General features: G+C 44.4%; 1 protein-coding gene across 6 annotated transcripts in view; it reads left to right on the forward strand.

Annotated features, from left to right (window-relative positions):
* inpp4b (inositol polyphosphate-4-phosphatase type II B) overlaps positions 1-16,776 on the forward strand; it is a 784,892-nt gene that overhangs the window by 573,820 nt on the left and 194,296 nt on the right. For all 6 annotated transcript variants that reach the window (XM_067993821.1, XM_067993786.1, XM_067993776.1 and 3 more), the window contains exon 11: positions 8,376-8,523. In XM_067993821.1, the coding sequence (XP_067849922.1) occupies positions 8,376-8,523 (148 nt within the window). The remainder of the gene's footprint in view (positions 1-8,375; positions 8,524-16,776) is intronic.

The following is a 16,776-nucleotide window of genomic DNA, read 5'->3' on the forward strand; positions in this document are numbered from 1 at the left end:
TCTTCTAGACCTATTTTTTTGTTTCTTGCAGATTCACCAGAATGATAAAAGGGTTACTGAGAAATCAACTCGATGCCGTTCGTGCTCAAGACCACGATCCAGGGGGGGGCTCCGAAGATCGGGGTGGGGCGGGGGAGGCTCCGAAGATCGGGGTGGGGCGGGGGAGGCTCCGAAGATCTTTGGACACCACCCACACGATCTGCGAACTCCCCCCCGCCCCCCCCCCCCCCCGATCATTGGACCCTGCTCTCCCCCCCGCCCCCCCCCCCCCCCCCCGCCCGATCATTGGACCCTGCTCTCCCCCCCCGCCCGATCATTGGACCCTGCTCTCCCCCCCGCCCGATCATTGGACCCTGCTCTCCCCCCCCCGCCCGATCATTGGACCCTGCTCTCCCCCCCCCCGCCCGATCATTGGACCCTGCTCTCCCCCCCCCGCCCGATCATTGGACCCTGCTCTCCCCCCGCCCCCCACCCCCCGGTCATTGGACCCTGCTCTCCCCCCGCCCCACCCCTGATCATTGGACCCTGCTCAACCCCCCCACCCCACACCTCGATCATTGGACCCTGCTCACCCCCCACCCCGCCGATCATTGGACCCTGCTCACCCCCCACCCCGCCCCCGCCGATCATTGGACCCTGCTCTCCCCCTGCACCCCCCCCCACACGATTATTTGACCCTGCTCTCCGCACCCCCCACCGCGATCATTGGACCCTGCTCTTCCCCCCCCCCCCCCCCCCCCACAATCTTCAGAGCCTCCTCCTCCTCCGCCCCCCCACCCCCCGTAATCTTCGGAGCCTCCTCCCCCGCCCGCCCCCACCATGATCTTCGGAGCCTCCTCCTCCTCGGCGCCCCCCCCCCCTCCCCAACGATCTTCGGAGCCTCCACCTCCTCCGCCCACCCCCCCCCCCCTCCCCAACGATCTTCGGAGACTCCACCTCCTCCGCCCACACCCCCCCCAACGATCTTCGGAGACTCCACCTCCTCCGCCCACACCCCCCCCAACGATCTTCGGAGCCTCCACCTCCTCCCCCCCTCCCCCCCCCCCCACCATGATCTTCGAAGCCTCCTCCTCCTCCGCCCCCCCCCCACCACGATCTTCGAAGCAGCCTCCTCCTCCTCCGCCCCCCCCCCACCACGATCTTCGGAGCCTCCTCTCCTCCCCCCCCCACCCCCCCCCCCCGATCTGCAGAGCCGCTGCCTCCTCCTCCTCCTCCTCCTCCTCCTCCCCGCCCCCACCCACCATCTTCGGAGCCTCCTCCTCCTCTCCTCCTCCTCCTCCCCGCCCCCACCCACCATCTTCGGAGCCTCCTCCTCCTCTCCTCCTCCTCCTCCCCGCCCCCACCCACCATCTTCGGAGCCTCCTCCTCCTCTCCTCCCTCCCCCCCCCCCCCCCCCCCCCCCCCCCAACCCACCATCTTCGGAGCCTCCTCCTCTCTACCCCCCCCCCCCCCCCCCCCCGACCCACCATCTTCGGAGCCTCCTCCTCTCCCCCCACCCACCATCTTTGGAGCCACCTCCTCTCCCCCCCCCCCCCCCCCCCCTCCCCCACCACCCACCATTCTCGGAGCCTCCTCCTCTCCCCCCCCCCCCCCCCCCCTCCCCCACCACCCACCATTCTCGGAGCCTCCTCCTCTCCCCCCCGCCCCCCCCCCCCCCACCCACCAGCTTCGGAGCCGCCTCCTCTCCCCCCACCCACCATCTTCGGAGCCTTCTCCTCTCCCCCCCCCCCCCCCCCCCCCCCCCCTCCACCCACCATCTTCGGAGCCTTCTCCTCTCCTCCCCCCCCCCCCCCCCCCCTCCACCCACCATCTTCGGAGCCTCCTCCTCCTCCTCTCTTCCCCGCCCCCCCCCCCCCCCCCCCCCCCACCATCTTCGGAGCCTCCTCCTCCTCCCCTCCCCCGCCCCCCCACGATCTTCGGAGCCTCCTCCTCCTCCCCCCCCCAATCTTCGGACCCTCTCTTCTTTCTTCCCTCCCCTACCCCACTGTGGTCTTGTCTGTTTTGGCATTCTGAACTCTGAATGACAAACAACGGGGGAGGATTTTCTCTATTCACTACGTGCAGTGAAATCATAAACAGGTTCTTTATAAATGCATTTATGATTTCACTACATTCAGCACATACAGGAAATCTTTCCACACTGAGCTGATTTTTCAGCGTCCTGATAAGGTGGACTTCAGACGACACCCTCCCTTCCCCTCTCACACTCTAATTCTATTGTGAAACTCAACCGTTTTACAAAATTATTCCTTGCTTTCAAAAGCACAACTTTATTATGCGTATGATGACAGGAAGTCTGTTATTTATAAATAAGTAGGTGACAGGTACAAACGGTGCATAGTGGCGATAAATGGATCATCAATTATCTTGGCTTTTTATTGTTTTCTATTGTGAGGTTCACCTGTGTTATTTCTCTCAACTCCTTTAAAGGGGCATCATTACTTTGGGGAGTTTTCCAAACAGACGTAGTTACTCAGAAGGCAGGAATAACCTATTCAAAATAATTCACCGTTTTGCCGATTATGCCCCAACACACATTCTATCTGCTGCTGCACAAGTTTTCATGTTGTATGTTTCAGTCAAAAAAAGTTTTGTTTTTATTTTTTTCAATGTAATGTTTTAATTAAAACTGAGGGAGTAAAAATTAAAACTAACAGATGTAACCGGTATTATGGTAACCCATCTGGTTCACTAATGTCCTTTAGGGGAGGAAACCTGCCGTCCTTACCCGGTCTGGCCTATATGTGACTCCAGACCCATAGCAATGTGGTTGACTCTTAATTGCCCTTTGAAATGGCCTAGCAAGCCACTCAGTTGTAAAATCTCGCTTAAAAAAAGTCACAATAAGAATAAAACCGGACGGACCACCCGGCATCGGACCACTAGGCACCGGACACGACAAAGGCAAACCAAGCCCAGTCGACCCTGCAAAGTCCTCCTCACTAACATCTGGGGACTTGTGCCAAAATTGGGAGAGCTGTCAAGCAACAGCCTGACATAGCCATACTCACAGAATCATACCTTTCAGCCAACGTCCCAGACTCTTCCATCACCATCCCTGGGTATGTCCTGTCCCACCGGCAGGACAGACCCACCAGAGGTGGCGGTACAGTGATATACAGTCAGGAGGGAGTGGCCCTGGGAGTCCTCAACATTGACTTTGGACCCCATGAAATCTCATGGCATCAAGTCAAATATGAGCAAGGAAACCTCCTGCTGATTACCACCTACCGTCCTCCCTCAGCTGATGAATCAGTCCTCCTCCATGTTGAGCACCACTTGGAGGAAGCACTGAGTGTAGCAAGGGCACAAAATGTACTCTGGGTGGGGAACTTCAATGTCCATCACCAAGAGTGGCTTGGTAGCACCACTGCTGGCCGAGTCCTGAAGGACATAGCTGCCAGACTGGGCCTGCGGCAGGTGGTAAGCGAACCAACACGAGGGGAAAAACTTACTCGACCTCGTCCTCACCAATCTACCTGTCGCAAATGCATCTGTCCATGACAGTGTTGGTAGGAGTGACCACCGCACAGTCCTCGTGGAGACGAAGTCCCGTCTTCGCACTGAGGACACCATCCAACATGTTGTGTGGTACTACCACCATGCTAAATGGGATAGATTCAGAACAGATCTAGCAGCTCAAAACTGGGCATCCATGAGGCGCTGTGGGCCATCAGCAGCAGCAGAATTGTATTCCAGCACAATCTGTAACCTCATGGCCCGGCATATTCCTCACTCTACCATTACCAACAAGCCAGGGGATCAACCCTGGTTCAATGAGGAGTGTAGAAGAGCATGCCAGGAGCAGCACCAGGCGTACCTAAAAATGAGGTGCCAACCTGGTGAAGCTACAACTCAGGACTACATGCATGCTAAACAGCGGAAGCAACATGCTATAGACAGAGCTAAGCGATTCCACAACCAACGGATCAGATCAAAGCTCTGCAGTCCTGCCACATCCAGTCGTGAATGGTGGTGGACAATTAAACAACTAATGGGAGGAGGAGGCTCTGCAAACATCCCCATCCTCAATGATGGCGGAGTCCAGCACGTGAGTGCAAAAGACAAGGCTGAAGCGTTTGCAACCATCTTCAGCCAGAAGTGCCGAGTGGATGATCCATCTCGGCCTCTTCCCGATATCCCCACCATCACAGAAGCCAGTCTTCAGCCAATTCGATTCATTCCACGTGATATCAAGAAACGGCTGAGTGCACTGGATACAGCAAAGGCTTTGGGCCCCGACAACATCCCGGCTATAGTGCTGAAGACTTGTGCTCCAGAACTAGCTGCGCCTCTAGCCAAGCTGTTCCAATGCAGCTACAACATTGGCATCTACCCGACAATGTGGAAAATTGCCCAGGTATGTCCTGTCCACAAAAAGCAGGACAAATCCAATCCGGCCAATTACCGCCCCATCAGTCTACTGTCAATCACCAGCAAAGTGATGGAAGGTGTCGTTGACAGTGCTATCAAGCAGCACTTACTCACCAATAACCTGCTCACGGATGCTCAGTTTGGGTTCCGCCAAGACCACTCGGCTCCAGACCTCATTAAAGCCTTGGTCCAAACATGGACAAAAGAGCTGAATTCCAGAGGTGAGGTGAGAGTGACTGCCCTTGACATCAAGTCAGCATTTGACCGAGTGTGGCACCAAGGAGCCCTAGTAAAATTGAAGTCAATGGGAATCAGGGGGAAAACACTCCAGTGGCTGAAGTCATACCTAGCACAAAGGAAGATGGTAGTGGTTGTTGGAGGCCAATTATCTCAGCCCCAGAACATTGCTGCAGGAGTTCCTCAGGGCAGTGTCCAGGGCCCAACCATCTTCAGCTGCTTCATCAATGATCTTCCCTCCATCATAAGGTCAGAAATCGGGATGTTTGCTAATGACTGCACAGTGTTCAGTTCCATTCACAACCCCTCAAATAATGAAGCTGTCCGGGCCCAGCAAGACCTGGACAACATCCAGGCTTGGGCTGATAAGTGGCAAGTAACATTCGCGCCAGACAAGTGCCAGGCAATGACCATCTCCAACAAGAGAGATTCTAACCACCTCCCCTTGACATTCAACGGCATTACCATCGCCGAATCCCCCACCATCAACATCCTGGGGGTCACCATTGACCAGAAACTTAACTGGACCAGCCATATAAATACTGTGGCTATGAGAGCAGGTCAGAGGCTGGGTATTCTGTGGTGAGTGACTCACCTCCTGACTCCCCAAAGCCTTTCCACCATCTACAAGGCACAAGTCAGGAGTGTGATGGAATACTCTCCACTTGCCTGGATGAGTGCAGCTCCAACAACACTCAAGAAGCTCAACACCATCCAGGACAAAGCAGCCCGCTTGATTGGCACCCCATCCACCACCCTAAACATTCACTCCCTTCACCACCGGCGGACTGTGGCTGCAGTGTGTACCATCTACAGGATGCACTGCAGCAACTCGCCAAGGCTTCTTCGACAGCACCTCCCAAACCCGTGACCTCTACCACCTAGAAGGACAAGAGCAGCAGGCACATGGGAACAACACCACCTTCACGTTCCCCTCCAAGTCACACACCATCCCGACTTGGAAATATATCGCCGTTCCTTCATTGTCGTTGGGTCAAAATCCTGGAACTCCCTTCCTAACAGCACTGTGGGAGAACCTTCACCACACGGACTGCAGCGGTTCAAGAAGGTCCCTCACCACCACCTTCTCAAGGGCAATTAGGGATGGGCAATAAATGCCAGCCTCGCCAGTGACGCCCACATCCCATGAACGAATAAAAAAAAATCAAATTAGATGTTTGCAAACATTCTTATCCAGCCAGAAGAGATATTGAAAGTGTCCTCCCTTAATTGGTCATTTGTCTCATTGCTGTTTGTAGGACCTGAATGTGTGCAAAATGGCTGCTTCATTTGCCTACTGAACAATTGTGACTTTATTTCAAAGTGATTCGTTGTGCGTGAAGTGCTTTGAGACATAGTAAGAAACTGTACGAATGCTGGTTCTTCCTTTCTACAATTTCTCCCCCCCCTGTCAAATGTGGGGCTAGTTGAGAGATCAACAAACATATTATGGACATTGCAGCTGTTCTTGCATAAAATCAAGAAAATGCCCAATTTCTTTGATCGAGAAAAATTAAAGCTATTTTAATTTTACTTATAAAGTACAGTGATGAATAAAGCCTGAAACAGGAAAGAACTGTAAGACACAAATGATTATTGCTATCAATCAGAAATATGAGCTGGAACCAAGAAAACATTCCAGCAGATCCCCTGAAGTGTTTGTGATGACATATTGTGTGCTATAAGCATTTCTCAACAGCTTTACCAATAGCAGACAAAATGCCTTCCATTTGATACATTTTTTTTTCAAACCTCCCATCGGGAACTTTACTGCGACTGCCACTATGATGATTTTTGTCTCTGTCCCGATTTGAAGCTTCCCTACAGTGTGGATGACAATTTGAAATAGAACAATTGATGTCTGGAAGGTTAAATTGTGAAGTGAAACTATTCAGTTGTTTTGAAGAAATTGCAGTTTTTATAGTTTTCTCGAAGTGTAGATAAAGTTAAACACAATACTTGATTATAATGCTTGCAGTGTTTGTATGTGTCTCTCTTTTCCTACTCTTTTCTGTGTTGAGTTCATATGTTGAACAATTTCTGCACACATTTAAAACAAGTATTCAATTATCTAATACATTTGTTGTTCCTTCATCCCACTTCCTGCTGTCAATGTCTTGTTCGTTCCTGTGTAGATTTCTTATCTAGGTTGACCACTTGTCCAGTTTTAAACCAGACAGTCTAGGGTGGCTGCCCAGATCTTCTGAGGAATGAAAAGTGGACAGTAAAAACCTGTGCATGTGCGTGAGTTGGCAGATTTGTGCAAGCATGAATGGATCTGTTTTGCACATGTGCACAGCCTTTTTTAAAAAAATGCTCTGCTGTTTTCGAATCTTGGATTTTGAATAAGGTGCCTTCTCTGCCTTTGTTCCCATTATCTTCCATGACTGGCTCACAGCCTACTTAAAAAGGCTACTAACCCTTTATTTTAAATCTGATCCTGGCACCTATCCTTCCCTGCAGTTTCTGCGTTCTCCCTTACCTATGGTCCCAGCTACTCTCCAAACACTACTCTTGGTCGTTCTCTCCCTCTGCTCAAAACGTGACTTTCCTTGTTATCACTGTTACCATTTTTCCTCCCTGTTTCAAAGTTCAACATTTCTCTCTCTTTCTCTTGAGTGCTTGGGACTGTTTTTAATTCTTAAGCCCTTGCTGCACTTTCTGATGGGAGTGTTTTGTGTACATTGCAAATTGAATTTTTGCACTGAATTTTCACTAGTACAAAGGGGAAAAAAAGAAGACAAGTAACAGCTAAAAAAAATCAGATCAGCCGACTGTTCTGCTTTCCTAATATATATGATCCAGCAGAAAATATTGTTGCAGTTTTAGTTCTGGAATGGTAAAACTAAAAGCTTTCTCTACAAAGGAGTTTGCAATGTTCAAGGTTTAAAGAAGTACTGTTTAAATAAAGTGTTTGCCAAACACCCAATGCAGTGACATATATCATGGCAAAATACAATCATAATAAAAAAAATAGTGCATTACAGTTCTGTCTGCCTCAATTTAAAAAAAATCAGGTTTACCAAACACCTTTTCGTAAAGACAGTATCCTTTAACACTTGAAGAATACTTGGTGCAGAGATTCCTTCATCATAAAGAAATAGCCAAAGAAATTAAAGATAAAATAGGATACTCCTTGTTGCTGTGATTCACAACACTGCACTAGAACTCAAATACCCTTTCTTCTGTGAGTCAGTAATGTAGTTACGTGCAAACTGGAAGAAATTGCAGACTGGAAAACTATTGAAAGTAACAAAGAAGATTAGAGCTGTGGGCACAGTGGAATTCTGAGCACAGCTGTGTAATTGGAGATTCTCTTAGTTTGATCATCTTGAGAATGTACAAAATGAGGGCTTGCATTCTGCATATCTTATATCGTAGAAGTTAAGTACATGGCCCATTTCTGAAGTTCTATGTGTATTCTGCATTTTGTGTAATAATCCTCTGTGCTATCATTATGTGAACATGTAAATGCCATAACATAATGCATGAGCTTCTGAAACAAATCCCTTGTACCAGTTACTGACAGATCACTTGCTACATATGTGATAGAGCTTCTGCAACTCCAGTAACTTATTGGGTGAGTTGCACTACATTTGGTGGCAGCAGTCAGATAGACCTGCCCAGTCACCGAGCAACTGATCAGCTTTGTTAGAATAATTATGATTTCTGTAATTAGATATTTATCAGGTTTCTTTTTATTTTAGCTTATAATTACATTATATTTTACTGCAAATATTTATTAATCTCTGTTTTCCTTACAGTGTTTAAAAATATCATATGGAAAGTCTACAGATTACCCACAGATAATGGCAGGTGGTTGTGCGTACGGGAGCAGATGGCTGAAAGTACACTGTCCTTCCACATCCCCAAGCAAATGATAGCACTCTTCATCCAGGAAGACATGAGAAGGTACAATACAACAGCCTGGCTAAGGTTTTACTTGATTTGCACTGGAGCAAAAATGCACTTGCATCACAATTTGCAATGTAAATATATTTTGCTGCAATGTAAAGGAATGGTTCTATCCTGTCCTCCCCTATTTTCTGTTGTACATTCGTAATTTGACCCTTATAGTTACACATTCATGCAGACCTGCTATTGATAAAAGTTGTATGTCAATTCAGAAGCTTCAATATAACTAAACAGTTATTTGTTAAAATAACAATCTATGTTGCAATGTTCAGCCCCAGGTTATTCTCTTGCCCTTAACTGTTATGCAGTAGTAATCTGTTACTCTTTTTTAATTTCTTTCCCTGAGAAGTATTCCAGTGAATAGTTAATATAACATCTTTATCCAATCATCATCATTTGCCTTTTTAAAAAAAAATGAGATCTGCCTATCAAGTACATCACTGTAGTTTATCAGGGCACTTCAACACGGGTAATAGCTAAAATACCAAGACCAGTTAAGGAGGCACACTTGATGCTGGTGAGATGATCAGTAGCACCACTTCCCAGTTCAGCTAATGATAAGAACACTCATATTACATATTTGAATAATTTAAATACCTGCCAACTCCAGGTGGTGTAATTAGTTTTAGTGCACAGGCAGTGTGGTAAGTAGGATTTAAAATTTTTGCCCCTTTTTTGATGCATTTGCAGCAACCTAGCAGGACCTTTGGGAATGTGGATCATGTAGTGGGGACATAAGTCACTGTTACATTTTAGGATTTTTTGACCATTACTCTCACAGAAAGGATTTTGAAAAAAGAGTTACCTTTAAGTGTTAGGTTTTAAAACAAAGTGTATTTCCAAGGGTTTAAAAAGGAAGCCCATGGGCTGCAGGCATTTGGAGAAGTGTGTTAAAGCCAGGCTTTGATGCTGTTGCCCAGGACAATTGAGAACAATAGGGGAGTGTTATCCTATCCCATCTGCCTCCAACAAACATTCACTATGTGGAGGGATGGAATATCCCTTGCTATTGAGCTATGCATGAAAGAGAAAGGGCACAGTAGCACGTTTGATTAGCAGCTCTTCTAGCCAATCATCGGACAAGAGGAATATTCAGGAACGAAGGCCCAACTTCCTGTGGGGACAGGAAAGAGGTCAACAAAGACAAATATGTTGGCAGTCAGGTTTAGTTAAAGAAAAGCTTTGAGGGCCTTCACTGAGGTGAAGAGATTAGAAATGTTGGAGGATAGTTGGAAGATATCTTGTTTAAGTCAAGTAAGATGACCCACTGATGTGGGGTGGGCATGGCTTGTTCTTTATTTTGTGTCTTTACACCAAGATAAGTTGTACTGTTTGAACTAATTGAATCTATTCATTATTGTTGCTCTATGTTCACTCACTGTGAAATAAAGCAGCTTATTGATTCGTTGTTGCTCTGTATGTTCACTCACTGTGAAATAAAGCAGCTTATTGATTTGTATCAAGCCTTGCTGTACCAAATATTTGCTCCGTCGGTCTTTGGAGAGATTGAAGAAATACACTTGTTGAAAGACACAAATATCTGATTCAGGTCACAAGACATGCATAATTCTTTGACGTTGGTTCCAGACCATTTGGATGTTTATGGTGATATTCTTTTCTATTGAAGACCACTGGAGCTTGCAGAGGTGCTTGAATGGGCACAGGGGTGCATGTGGCGACACTCTGTTCCCTCGGAATGCCACATCTTTTGGCAAGACGGGCCAGCTTCTTTTGCTGACGCTGCATGCCAGCGTTGACTTTATTGTACTCACCAGATTGTTGAAAAGGGCATCTTTGATCTGGGTAATGCAGTAGTTTCCTGCCGTTGCTTGGAAGGAGTAAAAACATTGATTACCATTGCCATTTTTACCGCTACTGCCAGTGTAGCGCTGATGTTGCTTCTTCTAGAGATCTGGTTCAAGGAAATGGCAAAATTCATCTATGGCCATCTTAGTGAGGCTTCATCTCCTCACATATTGCTCCTCATTGAGGTCAAGTTAGCTTTATCACCTGCCTAGGCTGGTAGTGACTCTTGTTGCTCCTCTTCCCACTGCCTCAGATGTCCTTGCCCAAACTCTACAGCTCATTCTCCTCCAACCTGTCCAGTAAAATGAGACTTGCTGATGTCTTTACAGTCTCTCTTGCTTTGCTTTGTTCTGCTCTGTGCGTTAACTGTGCAAGTTCTCTCTTCTGCTTTAACAGCTCCTTATAGCAGTTGTCATTAATGCAATACAAGCTAGAAAGGAGGAATCTGTAAATTTGTTCTTTCGCTTTTAATTGTTGCTTGAAAAGCCCTTATTAAGCCGAAAAAGATTAACATGGTCTCTATGCTTTAACATGCATTAAACTGGTCCCAGGATGAATTTTAGAACCCCAGGCAAAAATGTACTAATGCTCCATTAATGGTAGCACACCAAATTACTACACATTAAGGCACACTTAGTGTGTACTAGCTGTAAATCAGAGTAATTTCACCTTCTGGCTGCCAAACATCTGGGCACAATCATATTAAATAACAGCTTGATTCCTGCACTACCAGGCAAATTTTAAAAAAAATAAAATGTTTGTATTGTATTTCAGATTTATTCACTGATTATAAACTACTGTTCTTGGAAGCATAATAAATGGAATAAGCAAGTATTAGTTGAGCGGGATGTCACCAACATCCTTTTAAATGAGATTTGGTTGTAGAATACTTAACAGTTTTGATATCTGAAGTCCCAGGAGCAGTTCACTGGAGGCTTGTGTAATTGAAGGGAAGCTATTAGCAAGTTAACAACCCATGTATTCTTGTCAATCCACTGCAGACTTAGAAGCAATACAATACCAAGTTCAATGCACAAATTTAACATGTAGTGCACTGCTCGTTATGAATGTATCAAAAGTATTTGAATTTATTGAATGGGAAAAGTCATTTGATCCAGGTGTCCGGTGATGCAATTCGCTATTGTCACCCAATTCTTTCAACATCATCCATCACCACCTTACTAAACATTTCAATTTTTATCCTGTAATAAAATCTATCTAGTCATGACACCCCAAAAGCTCAGTAGGTAAAAGCCTCGTGGTGAGGCATACTGACCAGGAAAGTCTCAAGTTGTATTTTAAGTCTGTGCTGTTAGCTGCTCTTAGCTGGGTGGTGGTGGCACATGCAATTGTCCTAGTGTCCCTGAGTTAGAGAGGGAACACATCAGCCATTCTTGCTCACATTTAGAAAGGTGCAGGTGGATGAACATTGGATGTGGACAGGATCAGACTTGGTTGTTGTTCCCTCTATGGCCAAATAAATCAATCAAGCTAAGTGATGGTTTTGAATGTACCATGCCTCACACAAAGTTGGTAATCTGTGGAATAAGTGGTCAGTTAATGGAGTGACCAGGCTCACACATGAAGAACGGTCACTCAGATGAGATATCAGAGAGCTTCTGATGCCCATAAAACTGCACCTCAGCTTGATTCAGGGTTCGAAGGGAAACAATTGACACTTCCTTTTTCAAAAGGCCCAGCATTCACTCCATTAACTGACCACTTATTCCATAGATTACCAACTCCGTGTGAGGCGTGGTACATTCAAAACTATCACTTAACTTGATTGATTTCTTAATTTCAAAAGCACATTTTACAATTTGGATTGGTACTTTGTGTTCTTCTTTGTATTCTTTGTGTGTACACGTACAGCCTGAGGTGTGCCCCAACATTTTCAGGCATCTAACCTCATGGTTTCTTTGTAAGTGTTTGAAGTTATTAGATGTTTTTGATCTAGTTTGAATCCTTCTCTTCACAGTTAGATATATTTGAATTGACTTTTGTGTTAATTTTCTTACTCATGGTGGTCCATTGATTATATAACCTCCTCTGTGGCAGACATCTGTTTTTCAGGCAATATTCCATATTTGAGAATGTACAATTTTTAATTGAATTGGTTTTAAAATGGAAAAGTCATCCAGAGGAATAATTTTTATAGTTACAGATTCAATGCGAAAAATGTTGCGCTATCCTAATCCAGGTAGACACATTAAGCAGATTGAATTAGTGAGTAAACAGTGTTTAATCGATCTTGGTCATGTACAGTAGTGTACACGCATGGACAATATATTTTGCTTTTGCAATTTTCCACCTGCAGGAATACAATGAATACATATATAGTCCATTTTCCTGTGGTAGCAGAATTGTTATTGGTGATGGTTAATAAGAGTTGAGAGTCTTCACTGTTTAATGTACTGAATGAGACATCACTAGATGACCGAAGGCTGTATTTATTGTAATCATCATATCCAAGAGGCTAGGAGCCTAAATCAGGCAATTCACTCATCAAATTTCTGTTCAAATTAACACCAATCAAATATTGCATCTGGAAGAATGTGACTGTTGTTGCAAGACAGCTCTTTTTTGTGGCATGATTTATATGCAAATTATGTTGAATACTAATGACAACATTTTCTGCAACTGTAAGCATATACAAATTGGTCACTATTTACTTTACATTTTGCTGACTTTGAAGAAAGCATTGTTCATCCAACTATTAAAAGGGAGATTTTAATCTGTCTCCCTCTCTGTCTTGATCTTTATTTCAAGTAACTATTTGATATTGGTAGGGAAAAAAGTAATGACTTGAGGCACATGTTTTTATTGAGCAGTTTTTCATCTCTGCTTAAGATGAAGAACAGCAATTCGAAACAAAACAGATGCAAGGAAGAGACCAATGAATTAAGCAAAATACTGCGGATGCTGGAAATCTGAAATAAAAGCAGAAAATGCTGGAGAAACTCAGCAAGTCAGGCAGCATCTGTGGAGAAAGAAACAGAGTTAATGTTTCAGGTCGAAGACCTTTCGTCAGAACTGGAAGATGTTAAAAAAAAAATTACTAACTATTACTCGTTTTATCTACACAATGGCATAATTTGTATAACAAGTCAATAATTAACAAAAGCAAGCCGCATAATGGCATGCTGTCAGTTTATGTTTTTAAATTTGCTGTTGAATTTTCTCTGACATGAGAAAATATATCTGAAGTTCTAAGTGTTAGGGCCAACTCCATTCGTCATAATCTGAACTGAGAATATTTAACAGGAAAATATTACAGGTTGAAACTGCTTCTGAACAACGTTTATTTGATCACTAATTTGCTATGAAACGACAGAAGGCTGTTGTGATCCTGAGCTACTCTTTACAAATGCATCTTGTTTTGTGTGCACCAGAGCACTTAATGCTGCATTTGATTTGTGCATTTAGTACAATTAGATTTCAACAATCAGGATCAGTTGAATAAGAACAAATGTATTTTAATTTTATTGTTTTAAGGTCTCACTTATACTGCAGGTACTAGTTTGAGGCTGGTACCTACATGGAGCAATGCTGGCAGATATGTTATATTATTTCTTCTGCATTGCTCTCTGAGGAGGGAAAACAGAACTCACAGGCATCCAAATGCTGGTTACATTTTAATGTTAACAAAGAGCTGATAGGATAACTGGCTCTTTGCTAATATTAAAAAGATTTTACAAATTGTTTTGCACTGGTTGCAGTTTTGCTGCAGCTGGTATGGAATCAGTGTAGTGTGAGAATACCTCCTTGAGGTGGTGACTCATCACTTGCCTAAATTCAATTCAGGTGACTTCACTTCCAAATTATTGCACTCATTTTGTGTCAGTGTGAAGATGAAACCCCACAGCTTAAATGAAAATTGTTTGGATTAACTGGCCTATTCCAGAGGTGATGCAGAACTGCTTCTGAATTCTCCATGATGTAATAAATGAAATCATGTATCCTCCAAGGTCGGATTTATTTGTTGTTCAAGAAACAAAATTCTTTTATTCTGGGTCCACTTTGATGAGGCATGGTTGGTGATGAGTTGGTTGAAATGTCCTTAAGTACATTACACCAAGTTTACGCTCTTTAAGGCATCTGGAATAGAGTTTATGTTAAGGGGTTCCCTTGATGGTAGAGTTTATCCAGTGAGTGAGGCATGTTAGGATAATTCCTTCCTTATCCTGTTAAACAGATTCGTAAAGCTGGAGACAGTAATATGTCTGGCAATTAACTTCATTTATTATTGTTTCAAAATGTCCATCTTAAAACCTTACATTTAGCCTTGCGTCTAAAACCAATGTGTAGAACTTCTAGTGGGAAATCATGAGCGTGGATTATCCAAGCCTATTCATGCTACCTGATCTTGAAAGTAGTCATAAAGTTCCTACTGAGTGAAATGTTGTATCTTTTTATACCATTTTCTTTCATTGTCTAGTTCCTGCTGGTTTCAATTGCATTGGACGTTTTATAACCCTTAGATCATTGAACAGATTGCTGGACAATAATATGGGGCCCTATCCTGTCACACCGTATTGTAACTCCCTCTCCTTGCCCTTCCTGAATTATAGCCTTTGTTGTACAAGCCTTCGATGTCATGACCCCTCACAGTCTCTATAGTAAAAGGAACCTATTGCCTTATTTATACTGTAGTAATTTCCTTCTCTTACATTCCCCCTGCTGTGATCAGAAGCCTGTTTTTAACCTAACAACCCTCTTAGCTCCATATTATATCATTAATGCCAATGAGCTTATTTATTTAATAATCTATAAGTGCCCCACTTAGTGTGCAATGTCCTCGGCCCTAAAATTCATTCTCTCTAGTGTTATCAGTGCATTGTGATCAAAAGATAGAATTTGCGAGCACACAATTTAAATCAATTCTGCCTACATTAGCTGTTCTGTCTTTGTTCTATATTAGAATAATGTAACAACATGTCTATATTCTTACAAGGCATGCAGATCAAGAAAACCCCAGGTTTTATCCCTAGTTTGTGCTTTGTTAGCACATTAGAGGTGCTACAGTTGGTGTCACCACCCTCTGGTCGGGGATGGAAAAATAGGCCAGGGTTCCTATTCATATCTGCTATTCACCGATCTCTGTATGGATGTCACGCGAGGTTAAATAGCTTGAGAACACTTGCTGTCAAGTCTCTCACATAAAGTGACCATTTGGGTGAGGTATTGGAGGGTTCCTGGTGCCCACAGAACCATACCCCAAGAAGATAGATACAGATGAAAGGGGCAATTTGACTAACATAACTAGCAAAAAGCTACAGTCTTGTACGTGTCTCGGTGACCAGAATGGGGGACAGTACTCTGGATATGGTCTGACTAGAGCAGTGCACAGTTTCAACATGATTTCCCCTGAACTGGACTGTTTTGGCCATAATTGTTCAGCTTTCGGTTTGTCTTGTTAATCATTGCAACACAGTGATTGGGCAAGTAGAGCACCAAGATCCCAAGATCTCTTTCAACCTTAACTCTCAGATATTTTGATACCTTTCATGGAGTTCTTAAGTTGTCCATTTTTTCTATTCTACGAAATATTTTACATTTCCCTCTATTAAATTTCATCCACCATTGTTTTGTCTATTTACAAATTTTTATGTAACTCATTCTGTAATCCATGCCCACTTTCTCAGATTCATCCGACGCCACCCCCCCACATCCTCCCTCACCCCCTAGTTTGGTATTGCATGTGAATTTGATGAGCTTGCTTTGAGTTTCTGAATCACGGAGACTCAACTTTAGGAGAGGTGTTTTGTTTCTGTTTGCTCCCTGGATGCTATCATGGGCACTTACTTTATCAGGCTGCAGGTGGGCTGAGCACTCAGGCCATGCATACAAGCCAACAATTCACTTTTTGCTTTTCTAGTTGTATGTACCTTCTTCCCCTTGGGAAGGTCCATGGTGAGAAAATTAAACCTGCAATAATAACTATGCAACTACTGCATTACATAATCAGGTGCATTTGTTCATAAGTTGTGGCTGCTAAACTGGAATTAGCCCCTCAATGTGCACAAGGCAGTTCGTGAGCCAGTTTCCTACATTTACATTATTAATTCCTGCTCCTATATCCCAGCAGCAGAATCGCAGACTCACAAAAAACTGAGTCTACAATTCTGCTGTCAGGGTGAAGGAGCTGTGTTAAGCGGTGTAAACACAGGGAGCTAGCTCATGGATACTTAACTGCCAGAATCCTAACTAAATAAATTCCAATGATGAAGCAGCTATAAATCTTCTAGGTCATACAAGCTTTGATGGGCTTCTTCCTATGGTTGCAATGCACAATTTTGTATATCCAGGCGGTGCTTAATTTCCTCGATCTTAAAGGTTCTTACCTTAGTCGTTTCACTTTTCCAGTTTGTTTGAATTATGTTAATCGAAATGAATTTCTCTTTCTCCCCCTTTCCCTTTTGTGTTCCTCAGCCTCTATCCTGA

Source organism: Heptranchias perlo, chromosome 1 (assembly GCF_035084215.1).
Source record: "Heptranchias perlo isolate sHepPer1 chromosome 1, sHepPer1.hap1, whole genome shotgun sequence".
NCBI lineage: Eukaryota > Metazoa > Chordata > Chondrichthyes > Hexanchiformes > Hexanchidae > Heptranchias > Heptranchias perlo.